Source organism: Anolis carolinensis, chromosome 6, assembly GCF_035594765.1.
Source record: "Anolis carolinensis isolate JA03-04 chromosome 6, rAnoCar3.1.pri, whole genome shotgun sequence".
NCBI classification, from domain to species: Eukaryota; Metazoa; Chordata; class Lepidosauria; order Squamata; family Dactyloidae; genus Anolis; species Anolis carolinensis.
In genome coordinates this window covers 34,868,144-34,892,709 of record NC_085846.1, presented here as the reverse complement: position 1 = coordinate 34,892,709, position 24,566 = coordinate 34,868,144, and the positions used below count along the sequence as shown (strand labels likewise).

The 24,566-nt window shown below is 40.6% G+C and overlaps 1 protein-coding gene across 2 annotated transcripts in view; it reads right to left on the bottom strand.

The window, feature by feature from the left end:
- Window positions 1-14,054: 14,054 nt before the first annotated feature.
- stac2 (SH3 and cysteine rich domain 2) overlaps window positions 14,055-24,566 on the bottom strand; it is a 68,096-nt gene continuing 57,584 nt past the window's right edge. For both annotated transcript variants that reach the window (XM_008113323.3, XM_008113322.3), the window contains exons 10-11: window positions 23,277-23,414; window positions 14,055-19,722 (exon numbers count right to left, since the gene is read on the bottom strand). In XM_008113323.3, the coding sequence (XP_008111530.1) occupies window positions 19,618-19,722; window positions 23,277-23,414 (243 nt within the window). In that variant the 3' untranslated portion in view covers window positions 14,055-19,617. The remainder of the gene's footprint in view (window positions 19,723-23,276; window positions 23,415-24,566) is intronic.

Genomic DNA, 24,566 nt, shown 5'->3' with positions numbered 1-24,566 from the left:
AGGGATTAAACCAGAAATGCAGCAAAACATTTATTCCCCACCTTTTCCTCTGGAAGCCAAAGTTTTGAAACAAGGTGTTCATATTGTTGGAGTTCAACCCACACTGCTCAAGTCTGCAGTCCTCAATGAGGAGTAGTTAGCTTAGTAGAGGCTGATGGAAATCCCTCCCCCTCCCGTCTTCTGAATGACAGTTGGAATGTATCTACTTTTTCTCTCCTCTCTGTTTCTGCTTTCATTCTGGTTGGTTATGTAGAATGGATACTTTGCAGGAGCATGCTTTTTGTCTTTGACTTCTACTTTTACATCTTAGTGTGTGCTGTGGGTATTGAGATCTCTCTCTACTTGTGTGTCAGGAGAGATGTAATGACTGACTAGAGATTTTTTCCTCTCTTTGAAATGCTAGAAGAGATGGAGTATACAGAAGCTAGGGCCCAGTTATTTTCTACATCGAAATGTAGTTATTATTTTTGTAAATAAACCTTTTGTGATTTTAAAGACAGGCCTCTGTTTGCCCCTAAACTCTAAATTCTTTACAGCCACATTGTGCTTCATGCTCTGCTTGCTGTGAGCTGAATGCTCAAATTATAAATATCCTGTTTTTGCATATTTTGGATGCTCTGCTGTTTTGGGTAGTTTGTGATAAATCCCCAGGAAATTCCTAACACATGTGACATTACCCTTATTTCTTAAATGTAGGAATTGGACATTTATGTAAGACAATGCACAGGAACTCACTTCTTTTCAGTTCCAGTCTTGTCTCCTTATATTTTTATTAATATAAACAAGATAGATATGCTGGATTTTGTTTCACAAAATCTCAAGTTGAACACTTCCCAAGTGTTTAGGACTGTGTGATGTATTTTCAGATGATGTGCTCAGATCCCAGTAGGGTGGCCTTTTGCAGTTGGCAGATTGTAATTTTGTCAATGTCTATTGTTTCTATTATTATTATTATTATTATTATTATTATTATTATTATTATTATTATTATTATTATTTACTTTACTTATATCCTGCCTTTCTCCCCAAGGGAACTCAAGGTGGCTAACAGCCACACACTTTTATCAGTTTAAATCAAAGCAATACAAAAATGTAAAAAAAAAAATTAGAATCACAGAATCACAGAGTTGAAATAGACTGCATGAGCCATCCAGTCTAACCCCCTGCCATGCAGAAAAGCACAATCAAAGCACCCCTGACAGATGGTCGTCTAGCCTGTGTATAGAAGTCTCCAGAGAAGGTGCTTCCACCACACTCCAAGGCAGTGAGTTCCACTATTGAACACTTCAATTAAACAGTACTGTGTGTAAATGTATTGTCAAAGGCTTTCATGACTGGAATCACTGGATTGCCGTGAGTCTTTTGGGCTGTATGGCCATGTTCCAGAAGCTTTCTCTGCTGATGTTTCACCCACTTCCATGGCAGGGATTCTCAGAGGTTGTGCGGTTGTGGCAGGCATCTTCACAACCTCTGAGGATTCCTGCCATGGATGTGGGTGACACGTCAGGAGAGAAAGCTTCTGGAACATGGCCATACAGCCCAAAAGACTCTTAGCAACCCAGTACTGTATGTGTTAGGTTAAAAAATACAAGTAAACATGATAAATACAATTCAAATGCATTTAAAACTCACCACCCTCCCAAAATCCCACCCACAAACTCCCCAGCAACGTGCCCCTTATCCTTCTCCAAATGCCAGCTTTCAAAGAAAAGTTCCTTCCTCATTAAACTTTGAAGCTCCATTTGTAACAAAAAATATTAATACAATTTATAATTATTTTCTGAAATAACTGTACTGAAAATGTATCCCGAATATGATATTTCCATGACATTATGTGTTTTACATTTCCAATGTGATAAATTCCCTCTAGATCTCTAAAGGGTGTAATATTGCATTCTATCAATTTTTTTTTCTGCAGTTCTCTCCTACTCACCAAAATTGTTTCTTTCCCTCATATCTTCAACATTTCTGGAAGTTTTACATCTCCAGGCTAAGCTCAGTTATTTTGTTCCTTCATGTATATGTATTGGCTACTCATGCACGCTAAATGCAAATACTGTTGACATCCACACAAAGAACCCCTGCTTTGCTCAAATAAATTCTGGGAAAACACATTTCTGCTTTTGAATATCAAAATTCTGGCAGTTGGCCTGATGATAAAAAATCTGGAGTTTGTGATGTCTCTTCGCTTATGTTATTCGTTCTCCTACCTCATCTCTCTTTTCTCCTCTTGTCTTTTAGAATACATGATAGCTTTATCATTGTTTCTCACAGATGTCACTAAAGTCTACCATGGTCTACCATGGCTTCAAGTCACTAAAGATGTCTATTTGTCAGAGCATGAGATTTTTCTCACCTATTTATTTCATGTTTCATGTGCTTTTTTATTGGCCATTGGAAGTGAAACACAATACTAAATTGCAAATCTGATTATTGAGAAGGAAGTCTCTTTGTAGGATGGAAATGAGATGTCCATATATATCGTTGGATATAAGTTGACTTCATGTATAAGTTGAAGGAAGGTTAAGTATAGTTAGCCCTGCACATTCAGTAGGGTTTCAGGAAACTGAAAAATAATACTTCTCTAAGAATTTCTAGGTCTTCTGCATAGAGGTAGCTTGGCCTTTGTTGTCTGAAGGCATCCTGTGTTTGGAGGTGTTAACTGGCCCTTGATTGCTTGTTGTCTGGAGTTCTCCGGTTTCTGAGTGGTATTCATTATTTACAGTATTTGTGTTTCAGGACTGTATTTGGTGATCCCCATGTAAACTTGTCCGCAGCTGATAAGACTCCTGCCGTGGTTAGAGCAGTGGTTCTCAACCTGTGGGTTCTCAGATGTTTTGGCCTTCAACTTCCAGAAATCCCAACAGTTGGTGAACTGGCTGGGATTTAGTTGAGAACCACTGGGTTAGAGGAGCCCTCTTATTCTTTGCAGAACGTTGCATTTGTTGAATTGTCTTGGTGGGTCTGTAAATTATTTGGCGGTTGTGATCAGTGGTTCCCTTGATGCATGGTAAGAACACTTTTCCTCTAGGTGGATCTTTGTCTTTACTTTCATGGCTTGTTCTTGGACTTGCAGCTCTTCTGATGTCTGTTGTAGAATACCCCTCAGCATGTAGAGTCCAGTTTAGATGGTTCAGTTCACCTTAGAGGAGGTGGGGCTCGTAGATCCTGTTTGCACAGTCTACCATGGCTTTAATTGTGCTTCTTTTTTGACCTGGATGATGGTTGGAGTTTTTATGTATCTATCAGTCTGCGTAGATTTTCTGTAAATTGTGTGACCCAATTGTGATTTGGTTTGCAGATGACTAAGATATCTAGAAATAGTAGTTTTCCTTTGTTTTGCTGTTTGGGTAGATGTTTTTGATGTAGTCCAGGAACTTGTTTAGTTCTTCTTCTCCATGGCTCCAAAAGGTGAAAGTGTCATCTACATATCGGAACCATTCAGGGGGCTTTTTTGGTGCTGTTTCCAGATCTTGTCTCTCAAAGTGCTCCATGGAAAAAATTGCTATAACAGGGCTAAGTCGGCTCCCTGTGGCTACTCCATCTTTCTGTTCATAGAATTCATTATCCCATTGGATGTAGCTTGTAGTGAGGCAATGTTGAAACAAAGCTGAGATGTCTTCTGGGAAATTCCGGTTAATGAATGTGATGGTGTCTGCTACGGGAACCTTGGTGAATAGAGACACCACATCAAAGCTGATCAGTTTGTCATTGGTGTTGAGTTTGAGATTGCCGATTTTTTCTATGTAGTGGGCTGAGTCCTTAATGTAGTGTGCAATGCCCAGTGATTACAGTTCACAGCAATTCAGTGATTCCGCCTATGAAAGCCTTCGACAATACATCAACAATCCTAATTAACTTGACAATCTCATTGACCAAAAGCAGGTCCACACTTCCCTTTGAAATAATGGTAAGTTTATGTTGGTTAAAATTAGTCTTCATTTTAAATATTGTTCTTTTATGTTTTTTGCACTACAAATAAGATATGTGCAGTGTACATTGGAATTCGTTCATGTTTATTTTCAAACTATAGTCTAGCCCCCCCCCCCCCCAGCAGTCTGAGGGACTGTGAATCATCCCCCTGCTTAAAACATTTGAGGACCCCTGGTCTAGACTTATACATGAATCATTCGGGGAATTTGCTCCTCTTAATCCTAGTTCATCTCGCTATTTTACCACTTTCTTACTTATGTCTTTCTCTTGGATCTGTTTCTTCCGCCTCTTTCTCTGACCACTTTTTCTTCAGCTTTGATTCCTTCCTCTAAACCAGTGTTTCGCAAACTGTTTTCCTCTAGGTATTTTGGACTTCAGCTCCCAAAAACCCTAGCCAGCTTACCAGATGTTAGGAACTGTAGAAGATGAGGTCCAAAACATCTGGAAGAGCAGTTTGAGAACCAATGCTCTAAACAGACAGACTCACTAGGACAGTGGTTCTTAACCTGTGGGTCCCCAGGTGTTTTGGCCTATAGCCAGTTTACCAACTGTTAGGATTTTTGGGAGCTGAAGGCCAAAACATCTGGGGACCCACAGGTTGAGAACCATTTCAGAAACCTTTCTTTTCTTTTGTGAGCTTTTCCTTTGGTTCGACTGAGTTTGCCACAACAGCAACCTTGCTCTCAGTCCCACACTTTTAAAACATGGATGAAAGCAGTGAACAGAGCCATACCGAACCTTGTTCAGTACATTGAGTTTTAACTCACTTTCCTTTTGGTTTTGATCTGGCAACCCTGAGACCCAGAAGAATGGCTCTGGGCCTTCTGGCTGTGCAGTTCGAGTAGCTATTTATAGACAGGAATTGGGATGACAATAGTTTCTGAATCCATGACCTGCCCCCTGCAGCGGGGCATGCTTCAGCAGAAAGACTTGCTGTTCTTTGCAGCGGAGCATGCTGATGCTCCATCCCAGGCTCCCTGTCTTGTGACTTCTCCCTCCAACTCCAAACCCCATCCCTTCCTTTCCACCCCACTAATCTAGGGGCAAGGAAAATGGAGAGAAGATGAAAAAGAGAGTGCTTCTTGTTTCAAACAGCAAAGCTGCTTTCCTCCCCATTCCTTTGGTTAAATCTTACATTCTCATGCCAGCTTGCTGATGGCATTTTCACATGATCTCTTGCTATCTGGGTAGTTTTCCAAGGACGACTGAGACAGGGGTGACATTAATCAGAAATCATTTGCATAACAAAAGGCAAGGAGAAGGAAAGTGCCAAATTGATTTGTTTCAGGTCAATCGTGATGAGCTTGAGAAATGCCTGAACAAAAATATGACTGAGCAGAGCACACAGTTGTTTTCTGATAAGATTGTCATTATTATGCTTAACCTGGGCCAGAGCTTAGATTCAGTACCAAAGCATAAAGGAGAGCCTGGAAATGCTTCTTTGGACTACAACTCCCCTAATCCCCACAGCCATTTTGGAAATTGTAATCTAAAAATAAAACATTTCCACGCTCTGCTTCATATGCACCAGCCTTCCCATACCCAGCATTCCAGCATGAAGGTATTTTCAAAAAGTGCTCCATCTTGGAATTTGACCCATTTGGAGTGGAAAGATGATCCATAAAAAACTGCTCTGTTGCATGTCCACAGTCTAACTATGGGGGAAAGTTGCAGAGTATGGTAGAGAGGTATTCTGGATGACATTGTGTGTGGCTCATGCATACATTGCTACCCTCTGGTGAATCCTCTTCCATCATCACTGTCAAAGTAAAATTCATATCATAGCCAGATCAACTACCTTATGGAGATTAGAAAGAGTAATAGGCTTGCCCTTATTGCATAACCTATTGGAAAATAACTGTACCCAGTCTCTGGGAACATATCCTTTTGGCAAATGTGAATCTCCATGAATATGTGGAGACCGCCTTTTGAATACCACTAGTCAAGAAAAGCATGATCTTGTTAAAAGTCAACTCTTTGAACAGGTGATGTTCACAAGCATTCGTGTAGTGGCACACAGGTAACTCAGCTGTTAAACTGAAGACTACAATGCAGTCTGTATTTTAGAAGGTACAATATACAGTACACTGACAGAGAAGAAGGATGGAAGCTAAATAACCCTTTTTTATTTCCAACCCTTCCCTACCTTCCCCTGCTCTCCCTTTATTTCTCCATTCCCCCCTTCCAAAACCCTTTGCAGACCACAAAAACCCACGAAACAGCAAAAATGCAGTGATAAATATGTATATTGATATTAACTGAAAACCCGCAAAACAGCGAGAGAGCAAAAAGTGAACCGCGAAGTAGCGAGGGAACACTGTATAGTGCCCAGATCTTCCTATGCTGACAAAGGGATTCTGGGAATTTCCATTCAGATAAATAATTTTCCTAAGATTTGCCTTGCAATGCACAGATGTTCGTTTTTTTTGTCGTGTCAGAAGCAAATTGAAAACATACTGTAAATAGTTTCTGGTGTGAGAGAATCGGCTGTCTACAAAGATACTGCTCAAGGGATGCTCGGATGTGTTATCATCCTGCTGGAAGACTTCTCCCATATCCCCACATGGGAAGCTAGGGCTGACAGATGGGAGCTCATCCTGTCTCACATATTTGAACCTTCAACCTTCAGGTCACTAGTTCAGCTGGCACAAGGGCTTAACCCACTGCACCATCACGGCCCCTGTTATTTTGTTTAAAATGTGATGACTTCACAGGTATTTGCTCACAGGGACTTCCCTTACTGTTCTGAGAACTTCAGATGCTGGAGACAGTATCAGGCTTCACATTTGAAAAGAGCAGCAAAAGCCATAAATCAGAATATTGTTCCCCTCCGGGGATCTAACATATGAACAAAGAATGACTCAAGGTCACCCAGTGAGGCTGCAATGGAGCCAAACCTTTTAAAATTCTTCCCTGGTTCGAGTTAGAGCCAAGTCTGCCGTCATCATAAACACAGTCTGAGCATCCCCGCAGGAAAGAGGGGCTGGCCATGTCACCAGACAATGTGCCCTTATAATAAATCATCCATCACTGTAGCTTTAGATGGGAGAAAGTGAAAGGCCCAGGGGAGAAGTAGCAGCACTGTCACTCGCAGGCTGGGAGCTGGTAGCCTGTGTAGTTTGGACCAAGAATTGCTAGGAAATGGGGACAGATGTACTGCCTTGTCAGCTCCAGAGATCAAGTGGGGTTGAAAGGCAGGCTGTATCATGGAGTTGAGGCTGCCAAATCCCCAAAGCATATACATTTTGGAGACTACAGTGCCTTCTTACCTGTGCAAAAACATTGGTTTTAGGGCGAGGAGGTAGTTGGTTTTTCAATGCAGAGGCAGGGTGTGTGCAAAATGAAGCCCATTATCCCTCCCAAAGATGAATTCATCTCTCCCAAATGAAAATCTCTTTCAGTTCCCAAATTTCGAGCATTGCAGTAACGTAGAACTTCAATTGGGCATTTAGAGACACAGTTTTGACATTCAAAGTAAAGAGGGCAGGTGAAGTGAATGCAGAAAATGGAAGAGTTCTAGGACTGAATTGTTTTTTCACTCCCTATAATGGTAGCAATTTGGGGACTGAAAGAAAATTTCACCTGACTGTGAAGGGTTCCTATTGGCAGGCAAAAACTGCATTTCCCCCCTCCCCATCTCTACATCCTTTACATGGGAGTTGATGTGTTTTTTCAGGAATAATTTCCCATGGGCAAAACACAAGGAGTGGAGTCGGCAGTGGGGGAATTGAAGATAAAACAGTTGGTGCTTGAGTTATTTCTATTCATTACTTCTTGATCTCCTTCTCTTTTTCTTTCCTCATAGCTTCCTCCTTTTTGTTTCTCCCCTTCTCTGATTCTCGTTTTCTCCTTCTTCACTCTCTCACTTCCCCCCTTGTTCTGTCTCCTTCCATTCCCCCTTCAGTTCTCTCAGTTTCCTGTTAGGTTTAAATCAGTGGTTCTCAACCTTTTTTTGACCAGGGACCACTCTCCAACATTAGTACCAAAATAGTTACTAATCCGTTTTTGGTCAACTTTTGATTCGGTTTGATTATTTAGGGTGCTGATTCAGAAAATTGCATTGAATAGACCACATCAGCTCTAATTTCTGATACAACAACAACAATTCTTTATTGATTAGTCACTTTTGACCATATCAAAAATTTCTGATACTGAACATATGCCATCAAGTAGTTGCCATCTGCTCACCCACAGAAAACCATATTTAATAATCTAGAGCTGATGTGGTCTATCCAATGCAATTTTCTGAATCCTCACCTCAAATAATTTCTGGAGAAGGCCTAAAAACGAAGACACCAAGGTGCCCCCACTTCCAAGGTGCCACATGGAATGGCTCTGCTCAGGGGGAGGGGGGAGGAGAAGCAGCAGTCAGGAGGCTTGTTTTGAGCCTTTTGTGAGTAGTCAGCCTCTCCCCTCCCGATATCCCTGTTGTCTCAGCACTATAAGAGTTTTGCGAGACCAGTTGCTCTCGTTGCAATGGTGTGTTAACGGCGAGGCCATATTTTAGTTCTTGTGGACCACTAGTGGTCCATGGACCACAGGTTGGGAACCACTGGTTTAGATCAATGGTTCCCAAATTCTGATCCTTCAGGAGTTTTGGATCTCAACTCCCAGCAGCCTCATCCACTTTGGCCAATGGTCAGAGATTCTGGGAACTAAGTCCAAAACAAACCAGAATTTGGTAGTCACTGACTTCTATAAAAGTTCTCATTTATGGAAACAGGCCTCCTCTCCCTTCATATATCATTAACTCAGGAAGATTTGCTGCTATGAGATCCACATATGGAGAAGGAAAGGTTAGCAATTTTCCCCTGTTGCTCTGCTCTTGGTATCCTCCTTCTCATGCAGTAATTAGAAAAAGGAATTTGCTAATAGCAAGTCTGGGAAATAAGAATAGTTGATTACTGCACTGTAATTAAAGTGAAGGTGCCAGGAGACAAGCTTTTGCATACAGTAGAGTAATCACAGCCCACTTCTATGTATCCTCAATCTTGCCATAATCTAGGTGCCTCTTAACTGAAGAAATGAGCCAAGTTCATGAAAGGGGGGGGGAAGGTGAGGGAGGACTGCTCATTATATCAGGGCCTTTTGCTTGCCTTCAGTTTTGTCACTCATTGCATATAAGACCACTCCAAGAAAAGTATGACTGTTATCTGTGTTAAATAGAAAGAAAGTTGAGTACACAGCTTATTGTAAGCCAAGTTAGGAAGCAAAGCTTGTGGATCTGTCCATGGTGCTGATTGAGAAATGAATACTCTTACTACAGTGGTTCCCAACTCTTGGGGACTTTCCACACAACTATATAACCTAGAATATCAAGGTAGATAATCCACAATATCTGCTTTGAACTGGGTTTTCTGAGTCCACATTGCCATATATACCAATTTAAAGCAGAAAATGTGGGATTTTATTCAGATGTGTGGAAGGGGCCTTGGTCCTCCAGGTATTTGAGACCCAACTCCCAGAAGCCCCAACTAGCTTGGACAACTGTCAGGATTTATGGGAGCAGAGTTCAAAACTCTTGGAAGAACAAAGGTTGGGAACCATTGCATTAACTGCTAGGTATTGTAGAGTCATCAGCAAGCTCACAGAGTCTTTAACAAGCTATTTTACCAGATTCAACATTTTTTATCCCTGGCACTGCTCAAGGGTAAATCTTGTTGAAATCAAGTTAGCAGCTTCTAATTCAATAGTCTCCCTTTTCAAGACAGGAGGGAAATTCAATACAGGATTTCAAGAGCGTCTGGAATGAGAACTTGGATTCTTTTAATTTGTGCGCAGATGCTCCATATGGTGCAATATCAAACTTTATTTTGAAGGAACTGAAGCTTGTAAAAGATGCATTTTGGATTACAACTCCCAGAATTCCTCAGCCAACATTGCCAGTGGCCTAGGCAGCTTTATATCCCCAGGTTCTGAATTGATTCTGTCAGCTCAGGCTAGTGATCGGATTCTCTTGGACAAGAAAGAGTAGAAAACCCATTTTCCCCGTAATAAACAACCAGCAAGGTCTTTCTGAAGTCTGATGTGTTTCCATACCCATTGGTCCTGACTCCTGGTTTGTTCTCTAATCTTGATTTCCTCTTTGATGTTGAGGTCTGGCTTAGTCCCTAGTCCTGATTCCTGGTCTGTTTTCTGGTTTTGACATACATTTGTCATTATTATTGTGTTCTTGCTATGGTTCTTGAGTCCACTAACTGTGGCTAAGCCTTATATGTATATTTGAATATTCCTATTTCAATCCGGAACTATATCTTGTAAGCAAAGTTCCCCAACATTGTGTCCTTCATGATGGATTAGAATTTATTATTCTTACTTAGCAAGACATCTTTGTCTCTCAGATATGTACACCTATGGACATAAGGGAGTGATGAAGCAAATATGTTCTTAAATCCTAATTCACAAACTTTGCATTTTTAGTGGAGAATATTTTATGGATAAAATATTGTGTGGGCTACAGTCCTCCTGATATCCTAACATACTGGGTGCTAGAGATGGTGGGATTTATAATTCAACACATCATAAGGATGCCATCTTGGAGGAGATTCCTCTAGAAGTATCTTACAACAGTGCTCAAGCTTCTGACACATCAGGACAGTTGGTATTGAATAAGCTGATACTGGCAAAACAGTGCTGATACACAGGGCCCTTCTACATAGGCCCTAAAACATGGAAGAAACCAAGATAAAAGAGGAGGGGGTGGTGGCAGCTAAATGATGTTTAAGGAAAATGTGCACTGATTTGTATTAACAGCTGAAAAACACGTGTTTAAAATGTGTGCTTTAAACCCGATTTTGGCCTAAAAATGTGCATATTCGCATGACTGTATATCCCTGCGGTCAACGAAAACACATGACTTCGTTCTTATACACTGGTGTGAACAGCTCCACTGCATGTGCACATTTTAAAATCCTGAAACAGCTGATCAGGGCAGTAAACAAATGGAGTCACGGCACACAGGTGGCTAAATGGAAGCACCAATAGAAAGCAATTACAATAAGAACTCTCTGCAACCATTCCTTTGTTCTGATGTTTATGAAATTGAATAAAGCTTGAATTTACAGGAGGGTAAGGAGAGATAATAAGAAATCTGCTTGTGTGCACATTTAGATATCCACATCAGTGCTTATAAGGTCCAGTGCATCTCAGAGAGTCAATTAAAAGACAAAATTTAAAGTAAACTCCAGCTGAATGTCCCCTGTCCATCTCGTGGATTTCTAAAATCCACTACAAACAAAGGTGTCAGGATGCCAGGGGAGCATTTACCAGGATTGACAGCTCCATGTTTGGGCTTGCTGTCAGGTCCCATGATTTTTTTGTCCCACTTATTTGTTCCAGATTACAAAGCTGCGTGGAAGTGCCACTATTTTATTGTCTTCCATCACTTTGTTAGGACCTCTGCTTCCCACTACTAACCCATCAGAAGCTATCTAGGGTGCTAAACCCTATCCTTAAAATAGTTTCATCTCTTGGACAGCTCCTGCACTAAGATTCAGTGTGCTTTCCCTATGCCCCTGACTGGACTATAGAACTCCCCCCTATAGCTGACTCCTAATCTGCTAAGAAGCTATTAAAGAACTGACATCTCTGAAACTGCATTGCCTTCGCCATCCATCATAGCACTGTTCCAAACACCCCCTGCTTAATGGACGCCTTGTCTCGTCTGATTGCAGATGCTTAATGCATGGCAGATCAGCACACATTTTTAACCTTTTAGAAGGAGCCCTAGCTGGGCAAGGATTGTTCTCTGTAAGATCAGTCGCTACCTTGCAAGACAAGGAAAGGGAAGGAAAGAGCAGCTGGCCTGATGCTGTGGTTTGATAGGAATGATAATTGACATGAAAGAAAATGTGATTTTGCATCACAAGGCCCTGTTTTTCACTTGTCATGCTTGTATGGCCAGTGTAAACAAGCACTGATCTGTCTTCTCCCCTAAATCTGATGCATATTAATGCTTCAGGGTCCTGATAAGGGTCTGAACATGTGATTGCCTGCACACACACTAAGCAGTGTAGGAATAATAATTTGCCTGTCTGATGGCACCCACAACCTACTTCTCCTGTACAATCCTCCCTGCATACTCAGGTCCTCTGTGGGGTGGCTACTCCAACCAGCCAGAACCTGACTGGCATCTGTCACCCAGAGGACCTTTTCATCAGCTGCCCCAAGACTGGAATTACCTGCTGGAACAGCTCACAGAAACATAGGATAATACAGTTGGAAGAGACAACATGGCCCACCTAGTCCAACTCCCTGCCATGCTGGAAAAAACACAATTAAAGTATCCCTGACATAGAATAGAATAACTTTATTGTCATTGTACATTGTACAGCAAAACTAATTGCTTTTCCCAGCACACATCACAAAACAACACATCTATCCCTTCACACTCCCATTCCACCACACAGCTCCTAATGCTACATCAGTGCAAAGCCATGGAGTTCAATGACCATCCAGCCTCTGACCTGACAGCTAAATCGGCAATTGAACCAGCAATTGAAGATCCATCTCTTCTGGCAGGCCTATCCAGTCAATTTTAAGCTGCAAATTTTAACCTGCATTTTATCTGTATTTTCAACATGCTTTTTACCTGTGTATATTTGTTATATGTATTTTAAGCAGAGATTGTATGGCCATCTACGGGGTGTGTGTGTGTGTGTGTGCTTTGATTGCGTTTTCCTGCATGGCTTGGCAGGCATGGGCTTGGACTTGATGGCCCTTATGGTTCTTACAACTCTATGATTCTAAGTCACTGCTATTCTGTATAACAAATCAATCAATAGCAACCCTGTTGTTAATGCCATTAACAGACTTTGGACTATGGTTTACTTTTATGTCTCATGGTACATCTTCATTTTTCATCTCCCTGAAGTTTCTCATTTAGTTGAGGTCTGGCAAATAGACAATGGGAGAGCCTAGTTCCATTCCTTTGCAACATGTTGCCTAGATTTAGGAAATGCATCTGATTTGGGAGCTTAAAGAACTAGACTGACGCCGTAGTGTTAGTATGCCATGGCATGAATTACACATACTTATCTCCATCAGCTAGAGGGAGTACAGGATACAAGAAAGTTAACACTTTAGTGTGGGTGTAAAGAATCTGGTATAGTAAAAAAGGAATCTGTACATTGATCGGGGTATGTTTGTATGTGTGTGTAAGGGGAAGTACATTGCAAAGATGCCAGTTGTCAAGCAAGAGGTGGGCAATAGAATGTCACATTGTCAAAGATCAATTCCATGAAATCTGGGGATTTGTAGTTTAAACAGGTGCATTGAGAATTCTCATCTGGATTGCTGCAGTAACCCAGCAAACTACTCACCCCAGGATCCCACAGGCCGTAGCTATGGCATTGTAGTGCCATCTTGTGAAATGAGCCCTGTAATCCTATCAGATGGGTTGAACTACACGCCCAGTCTTTACTACTTGATGACCTTCTGCATCTCTTTAAAATGTATGCACAATCATACCTGAGAGAGTAAAGAATCCTGATCATAATAGAGGCTTATCTCTCTCCAGCCAGGCCTCACTATGCAAACAAGAGCTCTATTCCAGCTACCTGGGAAATCGTACAACGAAATGCATGAACTTATAATTGCCTCGATTTCTTCAACCTCCTTAGCCAGGTGTGTCTTTACAATCAAAATGTGTAACTGTCCTGTCAACAGAAAGTCCTGAAAGTGTTTCACGTACAAAGAACACATCGAATTAAAACAAAAAACATAGGAAATGTTTGAAACACCTTAGGCAAAGTAATTATATGGCAAAATGGGTCATGTCGGTCAGCAAATCCAAGAAGATGTAATCATGACAACCTAGGAGGCCTTGTCTTCACCCAGTATTGACAATAAGGAAGGAATGAGACATCATGTTTGACAGTGATAATGTTCCTGTGGCATGAACTCTCAGACCCAGAAGTGTAGAAGAAGAGTAGCTGAAGGGTGAAGTGTTAACTTCAGACACAGAAAATGATTTGATAAGAGCGGCCTGAGCAAAGGTGCCGACCTCCAAGGATGAGACTCTGAGATAAATGAGTTCTGCTTCGAACCTATATTTATCCTCTAAAAGGCAACCGAGAAGAAATTACAACCAGTGAGAAGAAGAAACAGGCAACCACAAGATATTTGGTGTGTTGTAATAATGTTTAATCAAGACATTTGTTTCCAACTAGTTTCTTTGGCCATCAAAATCCATACAACAGCAACATCATGCATTCCTTAACATAGACAAGGTGCCATTTTAACAAAGCTATCTCTCTACAGTGCAGCCGGCAAAAATCCGGACATTATTGCTTCAGTGAATGGGATTCCCAGTGGGGAATAAACTGTGTGAGGTCTACTGTGCAACCAGATTATTTCTCTGTCTGTGTGTAATTGTGATCAACATCCCCCTTCATATGCCCAAAGAGGGCAGTGGGACAATGGGTTTCTTTCAGTGTAAACATCAAGTCACTGTGGACTATATTGCATAAAACAGAAGCAAAAAAGGCTGAAAACGACTAAGAAAACCTGGCGTGAAGGAGAGACTGAGTCTCAGAATGTATACAAAAGGAAGTTTTATATCAGAAATTAACCCAAAATGCTTTGACCAAGGAATATTTATATTATATTTGCCAAAATTTTACATAGGTGTCTCCAAATCTGGTATGTTACTTCTTGGAGAAATCGTTTTGTAAAATCCTTGCAAGTTGATTTTAACTACTTTTCTTCTGAAGAAGTTTTAGGATAATTTCTGGAATAAAACCTTTTCTATATACCTTCAGATGAACTCAAATCAGAAAGACAAAATTGCTCACGAGACCCCGGAGGTACCTTTTGTTTTAATCTAAAAGAATAGAAATCCAGATTGATAAGACAGGAGGAATATTTTTGTCAAAGGGGAAACAATCCTTCCCTCACAATATACTTCTCTTTCATCCACACCCTTTGGATTTTCTTTCTAGTGATGGTTCAAAAGGATGATCACATTTATACAGACCACCACACCAACATCTTATTGGCGTTTTCTCAGCATTTGCTTCTTTGTCCTCTTCCTCCCTTTTCTTGCTTATTGAGAACCCTCCACCCAGGTCTTCTCTTACAAAGTGAGCTTGGGTTTTGTTTTGTTTTACAGAAAAATAATGATCTGCTTTTCAGACAGTACACAATATAAACACATTCAGTGTACTATATTCTAGTTAGTCCTAATGCACTCTGGAAAAAAAAATCATTTGCAGAGGAATAGAAAACCCATTAAAGGCGGCTTAGAAGCTAATAGAAGAATCAATTTAGCACACTAGGGGAAAGAAGAAAGCCCAAAATAAACCCACTTTAATTGGACCAATAGTTGACTGTGTACGTACAAGGAAGAAGTGAAAAACTTTGTGTTATCCCATACATCTTCTACACAAGCAGGGCTTTGACATCTGTTGATGTCTAGTCTCAATGTATCCTTCATAGGGTTAGAAGTGTAAAATGTTTTGGCATTAGAAAGCTAATGAAGAATCTTGACACTGCCACCTAGAAGCAACTAATATATCCTCTCAGAAGCCCTGATTAACACTGTGGTGTATACAATACATCCTCAGAACTTATGTGCTCACCAAGGTCAAATCGAAATTCCCAGGGACTATTGTGTGTCAAGGTAGTGTTAAGACAATCCCAAAGCTATACCTTAAAAAAGGAGAAGCTATCCTTTTGATAATGGCAGGAGAACAATGCATGCTACTCCATGGTAAGATCAGCCAGGCTTTGGTACCGTCAGGATATTTTGCCATGACTTAGATCAGGCGTGGGCAAACTTCAGCCCTCCAGTTGTTTTAGACTTCAACTCCCATAATTCCTAACAGCCTACCGGCTGTTGAAGTTGAGATCTGAAGTCCAGAAGTTTGCCCATGCTTGACTTAGATCCTATATGACTCTTCACTAAAACAGACCCAGTCAATCAATTGGACTTACCTATGTGTTGATTCACCATTCAAACTGATCCAATAGTTCTACTCTAGTTGGGACAAACCAATAGGATTCAAAGTAATATTTGTAAATCAAAGCAACATAAAACCCCCACCATATCACAAACAAGCTTTCTGAACTTTTAGCCTGTTCAAGCATTATTTGATTTTATCTCGAAAATGGGTGATACAGTTGAATTAAACAGAATGTTACTAATTTAGTTATCCTCTTTTAAGTTATGAGTGGTGGCAAGCTACTCATGGACCAGGCCTTGATGGGTCATAAAGTAGTATCTTCACTGAGCCAAAAAAAGAAAGAAAAGAAAGAAAAAAAAAAGAGTACCCTCATGGAAAAAACATACTTTTGAGATTTGGACTAATGCATTACCATACGGATCATTTTTTTCTTTAAAAAATAATACTGGTGCAACATTTTGATGTTCAGATCTAGATCCTATTGTTAGTCCATATTACAGTGAACCCATGGACTCAATGGGATTCACATCACTGTTGGATGCAATGGGGTTACTCCAGTTAGTACTACCAAAAAAATTCTGGCCCAGGGATTTAAGAAATCACTTTAATAAGAGAATCTATGCACCACAATGTTACATCAGGTTTCCTCAAGGGTGGTTGAGTTGACTGTCAAGTTTTACTGTGTCTTTTCCTGCCTTGACAGATAACACTGAGTGACATGGGCATTCGAAGTTCTTCCCCTATATTCTGTTTTGGTTTTTAAAAAATCTCTTTAAGCAATCACAGCATACTGAACAAAAACAATCTATTCAGCTAGGGGCTAATTTAGAAATGCATATACATCATTTGGTTTCATTACACTTGATTACTGCTGCCTGAAAGTGTCAATTAACTCAGTTGAAAAGCACTGCATCCGAAATGATACAAAAGTTTCAACTGTGAAGTTAAATCTCTAGTGGCCCATTCACACTTGCAAGTCATCACTTTGTGTTGTAAAAAGCCAGCTAGAAAGATGAATGAGCAAAACAGAAGAAATTAACCACTTGCGTTGTTCCTTGAAGAATGCAATGTGCATTGTACAACACATTTAAAGGAACGTATGGATAAAAACGTTCCCTCTGCAAACCTAGCACTATGGAACAATTTGCAGATAAATGATGGATGTTCAGCGATGCCTTTTTCCTTAATGAAAGAGAAGAGTCAGCAGTGCAGATGGCTTGGGACATAAGCGTGAAAGTCTTCTTGAGCAGAAGATGGCAATGATTTTGTGTATGTGTTAGAGAAAATATTGTTCTTTCAGGCATCTGGGGATTCTGGGAGCTGATGTCCAAATCAGAAAAAAGGCCAAACTTTGGAATTCTGCTCAAGGAAGTAGCTAGAAGTAGGTAATAATGCTACAACGACCAATAAAGAGGTAAAAATTGTTTTTTAAATGTTGCTCATTCAATCTACCAGCCACTCTTAGCTGCGGGAGACTAAAGCTCATACACCTTTGCTACAGATTTAGCAAGTGGTATTTGGCATCTTACATGCCTTTAATTTGCTTTTGCAAATAAAAATATAGCCATTTTAAAATGATTTGTGTTCCCAATGTGCTCTGGAAATCCTAAGGGCAACATTCCAACATGGACCACATAAAAATATATTTGAACCTTTCCTGCTTTGCCATTTAGAATGATTTTGTAATGGAAGAAAAGCTGGCACAAGTGTTAAAATCCTTTTTTGAAAAACACACTGATGAATTATGCTCCAGAGCTTCAGAACCTATAATGTCCTTTTAGCTCCTGTTGGAGTTGTTTGATGGATGAAATACAGGGAAGAGGATTTTTGATCTGTACTTTGGTTGCCAGAAGCAAAAAACAAAACAAAACAAAAACCAAAAAACCAAAAAAAAAAAACCCCAAAACAAACCAATAAATTATTGCTAAGCTACTATAAAGCTCAGGCCATTTTGTAAAAATGAAGAAAATGTGCTTTCAGGCTTGATCTTTACATTATGTGGGTCATAGGTAAGGTGCTTACTTAGGTTAATGTTTCATGCATACCTTCCGGTCTGACTCCACTTAGCATGTACACTAGATCATACACATAAGTAATCACTGGCTTCTGCCATTGATTGTGTGTGAGTATATATATGTGTGTGTGCGCGTGTGTGCGCTTTCAGGCTGCCTGTCGACTTATAGTAGCTTCAGGTTTCTTAGGCAAGGAATACTCAGAAGTGTTTTGACATTTCCTTCCTCTGAAATATAGTCTACAGCACCTAGTAATCATTGGTCTATCTAGGACTGACCCTGCTTAGTTTCCAAGATCAAAGAAAATCTGCTACCTTTAGAGGATTTAGGCCACTGATTACTAGTGTTCTACATGTGAGTGACCCAGTAGACACACTGAATCCATTTCATGCATGATACCTTTACACATGCAAGTGCTTTTTCTATGGGCTGGACAGTATATAAAATGGTTGGGTGCTACCAGTTGAAGGATTTCCCAGAGACGTCTGGAACAGAAGACTGGGCTGGAATGGCTGTTTCTCTGATCCATCAGGGCTGCTGTGTTCCCATGCCATGGGATTCGGCAAACATGTCTCCTGCTTGACCATCCAATCCAAAGACGAAAAATACCATCTTAGTCGTGCTGATAATGCTCAGATATCTGTGCAATCTTCTGATAGATGGGATGGAATGAAATATTGTTTGTTTGTTTTTACATTACAAAAGTACATCTATAGATGACAAATAGCTGGAAGCATGCTGGCAAAGTGAGGAAAGACAGGACGATCAGGGTCTCTCAACCTCTCCTGTGAGCAATACAGTCAAATTCTCAGCTTCGTTGCCAAAATCCATCTGGCTGAGGAAGGTCCCTGAGAAATGGTCTGCACTGTTGCCAGCCATGTGATGAGGGAGCTGCCGTGGGCTCAAGGGGCAAATGGAGATCAAAGAAATGCCCAGGGAGCCAAAAACGAAGGCAACATTTCATATCAAGGACAAGGGGAAATAATGAAATGCAAAAGCAGTTGGCCTCCCTAGAATAAAATGTCTAACAGGCTCTGTAGTGAGACATCTTGGTAGTGAGACGTCTTGCTCCGTGACCAATGAGGCCACATAGAATTGTCCTGCTTATTTTTACTTTCCAAAAGGGAGCTGTACCAACCCTGAGCAACATCCAAACACACATATACACACATACATGGACAGACGGACACAACACACTCATGTGGCTTCCTTGGCCAGACAAGGCCTTTGTATGTCCACATGTCATACGCATGCGACACAGAATTATCACTACGGGTTGGTTGGGGAAGAAGCATTATGCGAAGATATAAAGAGCCCTGTAGGGTAAAGGCTGGTTGACAACAACCAACATTTGTTGCCATGGAAGTGGAGCCCAAAGACAAAGAAAAAAAAGGGGGTGAACCACAGCAGTGGAAATCTCCTATACACCCTATGCCACAGAGATGTCAGTGGCACCCTCTGAAAAAATGGCAGAGGGCTGAATAGGAAACCAACAAACCAACGGAAACATCAGACTGGAGACAAATTTCCAGCCCCAGCTAGACAGAAGCAGGAAGGCCACACCGTAAGTGGACCTCAAGCCGACCCCTTTAACCTTCTTCTGTCCTCCAAAACAAAGCCATCCTCAATCCACCCAGAAGATTCCATAAAAGAGTGATTAGCCAAGTGCACAGGGATGGGATGGGCTGGACTGGACTCAGGCAGAGCTGTCTTTGCCTGTGGACATTACTTTTAAACTTTTCCATCTTGCTTTGCGCTCTTGTTATGTCTCAAATTTCTGTTAGGGCATCTGCAGGCACAAGTCCCCGTTTTTTCCCACTTGTCACCTTGATGTAACCCTCATTCTCCTTGGTCTTCCCCACACCAACACAGATCTGGGGGGACAAAGAAAGGAAAATGTTGTCAAGAGGAATCCAGAGACAAACAGAAAAATGATACTCGGATGCCAGAGTTTTGATAAAAGAGCAACAGAGTGGGTGGGAAGAGAGAGCAGAGGGATTGCCAGACTGCCCTGAGGGTTTACTAATCCATGAACATCAGGGCTGTCAAGTTACAAATTTTGAGAATTTTCTGTCAGCTAGTTTAAATTTCTAAATATTACATATTACAATTGTCAAAAACCAAAGGGTGCATATAGACACACATAAAAAAACACATTCAGAGGGGGCGATGGTTCATCTTCCAGAGTCTGCACTAGCAAAATGTTTGGGTCCACAGAAAACATCCAGCTAGATATTTTGCTGCATAAAATGGTGGAGGAAATGGTATCCCAACCACCTGCCCAAGTCAAAGTCGATTGCTTATCAGGTGTAATAGATCATTTCAGCACCTAACTAGCAAAACCTACACATGCTTCTCCAACCCTCCTCTATCATTATGTGCTATCAAGTTGGCTTCAGCTTATGGAGACCTTAAGAATAAGACCTCCAAAAGATCCTATTACAAACAGTGCTGCTGATATCTTGCCAAAGCTATGCTTTCCTTTTTATTGAGTTTATCCACTATAGGAACCCCTAGTGGTGCAGTGGGTTAAACCCTTGTGCCGGCAGGACTGATGACTTGCAGGTTGGGTTGCTGACCTAAAGATTGCTGGTTTGAATCCAATCTGGGGAGAGAGAGGATGAGGTCCCTCTGTCAGCTCCAGCTCCCAATCCGGGGACATGAGAGAAGCATCCCACAAGATTGGTAAAATATCAAAACATCTGGACGTCCCTTGGCAACGTTCTAGCAGACGACCAATTCTCTCACACCAGAAGTGACTTGCAGTTTCTCAAGTCACTCCTGACACAAAAAAAAAATCCACTTGTAATGTTGTGGTATAGTAGTTAGAGTGTTAAACCAGGACTCAAGAGACCAGAGTTTGAATCTCTGCTCAGCCATGGATACCTAATGGGTGATCTTAGGCCCCTTCCACATAGCTGTATAAAATTCACATTGAACTGAATTATATGGCAGTGTGGACTCAGATAATCCAATTCAAAGCAAATATTGTGGATTATCTGCCTTGATATTCTAGGCTATCGCTGTGTGAAAAGACCCTTAGGCAAATTGCACTCTCTAAGCCTCAGAGAAAGTCAAGGGCAAACTGCCTCTTAACAAATCTTGCCAAGAAAATTCCATGTAGACACCTATTGTCTTTCTCTTTTCCTACAGCTGTAGTCCTTTTTGCTTGCGGTGGGAAAGTTTAGATTTCATTTACTTGCTGACCCACTTTTGGAAATCCATGTTATCTGTAGAACTCTGTTCTAACTCTATATTACAAATGAAGTGTGGTCCCATCAACCTTTTTCAATGTCCACAAATAGAAATTGGAAATACTATGGCCTACCTAGATGATCCTGAATTTGGTATTCAGTGGTACAATTACTCTTTCAAGCAGTATAAAAACAAAGCAGTAACAAAGGAAATAACTAATAATTGCTTGTCTATTTATGTGAGCTGCCTGAGGTGGCTGTCTCATTCTGCCTAGTGGGAGTGCTTTGGGGGCTTTTCACCCCAGTTTTATTCCTTCTTTGTGCCCCTCCTCATCTCTTCATCGCAATGTTCTGGACCTCACTTCCTTTGTTATGTGTTTGTAACTATCCGCCCCCATCCTTCATGTCACAGCTTAGTTTTGTCTGCCAGTAACATATTAAGATGCATTAAAATGAATCTGTCTGCGGGGGCCCATTGGGATTAGATGCTGAAGTATCAGACAGACAGATCAAGGGACTCTGAGATCATTAGCAGGTCTTTGTTAGTTTCAGAAGGGAGAGAATTTGCAATACACAGGAGTGTTAGACTCAAGCATTATAGTGATAATAACAGATGATGTCTATTATTGTTGGGAGTGTAATACATGACCACACCTGCACATTATTGTTGTTGTTGTTGCTGTTGTGTGCCTTCAAGTAGTTTCCAATTTATGGCAACCCTAAGATAAGATATTCTGAGGCTAAGAGTTTCTGAATTGCCCATAGTTACTTCATGAGAGAGTGGTAAATCAAATGCTATTTTCCAGAGTCCTAGTCTGATCGCAATAAAAAATTTTTTAAAAAAAATTCTAAGTGTTCTGGTTTTTTACCTGTTCTTTGGGTTATTTGGGGAGCCAATTCAAAAAATTGCATTGGGTAGACCAAATCAACTTTAGTTTCTTAAATATGGTCAAATTTATAATTTTTTAATCAGCTCTTTAAAAGATCTCTTCTGTGGAATCGGGATGTCAAAACAAGATGGGATGTACACATGACGTCAAACTATTATTGGAATTGTATGCGCAATTGTCCTGGCAGATCCCACTCTTGGGAGTTTTCCAAAAGCAGCTTCTCGTGTGTTGAATGATTCAAAAGTTTGTATCTGTGTTTTTGGTATGCAATAAGTAGATTTTCATGTAGTTCACTTTCCTTTTAATGTTTAATACGTTTCCTTTGTGCTTAAAAGGTATTAGTTTAAACACTACATTAAAATGTCCTGATTTTTTAAAGTGCGAGTTAAGAGTGGTAAATGACATATGTTCTGTATCTCAAAAACTAGAGCCCATAGGGGAAAACTGGTGTCATTTCTGAAATCAGCAGGTCAAATATATCCAGACAAAGGTCTCACATTTGAGGGACCAAAATGTGTTTTGGCCAGTGTAATTAAATTACACCATGCTGGCACATAATTACCTCCGTTCTATTGTTACAACGAGATGCTAAGGTGAATATTCTTGACATGCCACAAAGTACCAATACATATAATTGCACCCTATGTGCATACCGTTTCAGTGAAAAAGCTCTGATGAGTGTGTGTGTGTGTGTGTGTGTGTGTGTGTGTGTGTGTGTGAAAGGGAGATATGTCAAGAGACTGCTGTTTGCAGCTTCCCTCACCATTGACTGTCTTGTCTGGGACTTCTGGGAGTTAAGAGTCTAATAATGTTTGGCAAGCTTCAGAATTCCCATCCTTTGTTCTAACGGAATAACAGTGTTATTCCATTATCACCCTTTGGGAGACCCTGTGAGATGTAGAAGGTAGAGCTATGAAAGTTGCAAGGTGTCCTTGGGCAAGTCACTCTCAACCTATCCTAAACGGGAAGACAATGTTTGCTTTGAGCATCTTCAAGGGTGAGATAGAAAAGCAACTAATACATACAGTAAGAGGCAATCCATGTGGTTTCTGCGAGGCTTTGTTAAGACCTCAGGCAAAAAGAATTCCATCTTTCCCCAGACTTTAGTCAAAATCTCAAAGGGCCAGTCTAAAATACTGTGTGTTTGCAGGGGGCTTTGGTGGAAGACTTCAGAAGGGTTAGGAACCATATGGTCCTTCAGATGTTGTTGGACTGCAACTCTAGCATGCACAGGCAATGCCACTGAATGCTGGGAGGTGCAGTCAAATAATGTCAGGGGAATCACATAACCCGTGCTTTGGGGTCACAGATTGCTTGCCCCAGTTGCTGAGTGTTTGCCCTTACCTGGTTTTCCTTAAGGCTCAGTTGTCCCTGCTCCTTATTGCCATAGAAAGTTCGGTTGCACGTCCAGACTGTTTCACCTGGACGAACCCGTTGCACAAAATTGGCTGGGAAGAAGCCTATGCGGTCACCCAATTTTCCCTAAAACAGAAAATGAAAAATGTGAACTTTGTTTGAAATACTCATGTGCCGTTTTACTGTTTACACATGAAGCAAATATAAAATAATTCAAAAACAGCAACTGGAACCATAATTCAACAAGCGTCCAAAACTGACAAAAATATTAAAAAGTAGTCAGTTTTTACAATTGTCTGTTTAAAAGCCTTAGCCAACTTTATGCTAATCACATAAAAAGTAGATGGGTAAATTCTGTGTTGAGATAATAAAGGTTGATGTAGGTATCCACCAGCATGAAAACTAACACATATTTGAATATACACATATTTTATTCTCAAATTTGTTGTTCTCTTTCTCTCTTCAAGGTAAACTTTGCCTTTCTAAATAGAAATTATGCAGAGAATCTAACCCAATCTATAACAGCATTAACTGTGTGTCAGGTTTTGCAACGGAGTCACCACTGCGTTCAATAATTGTAATGCTCAACATACTTAATACTTTCTGGTGGTGTTTTGTTTTAATGCGGGCAGTGAAAACAATATTTATTTTGCCAGGTTTGCAGTGGGTTTTAGTTGTCTTTTAATTGTACTGTCTTTCATTTTGTTTGTTTTGACAGTCTCGTTTTGCTTTCTTTCTTTCTTGTATAGGGATTTTGTGTTACTGTTATAAACCACCTTGAGGGCACTTCTGGAGGAGGCGCTCACAGGCTGTATGCAAATGTCTTTATAAATAAATATTTAAATTTATAAACCTTGTAAGACTGCAGACGTTACATCTCATTTTACATCATTAAAAAGACTAGAGGCAAATCTCCCGGATTGCTTGGAACAGGTGCTCAATGAAACAGAGGTTTTGAACCTCACAAGGTTATTTCTTTAGAGCAGTGGTTGCCAACCTTTTTTTTTTTGACCAGAGACTATTTTGATCAGGGACCACTTTGACCAGGGACCACTATCCAACATTAGTACCAAAAGAGTTACTAATCAGTTTTTGGTCAACTTTAGATTTGGTTTTGTTAGTTGGAGTGCCGATTCAGAAAATTGCCTTGGATAGATCGCATCAGCTCTAGTTTCTGATACAGAACATATGCCATCCGGTAGTTGCCATATGCTCGCCCACAGAAAAACATATTTAATAACCTAGATCTGATGTGGTCTATCCAATGCAATTTTCTGA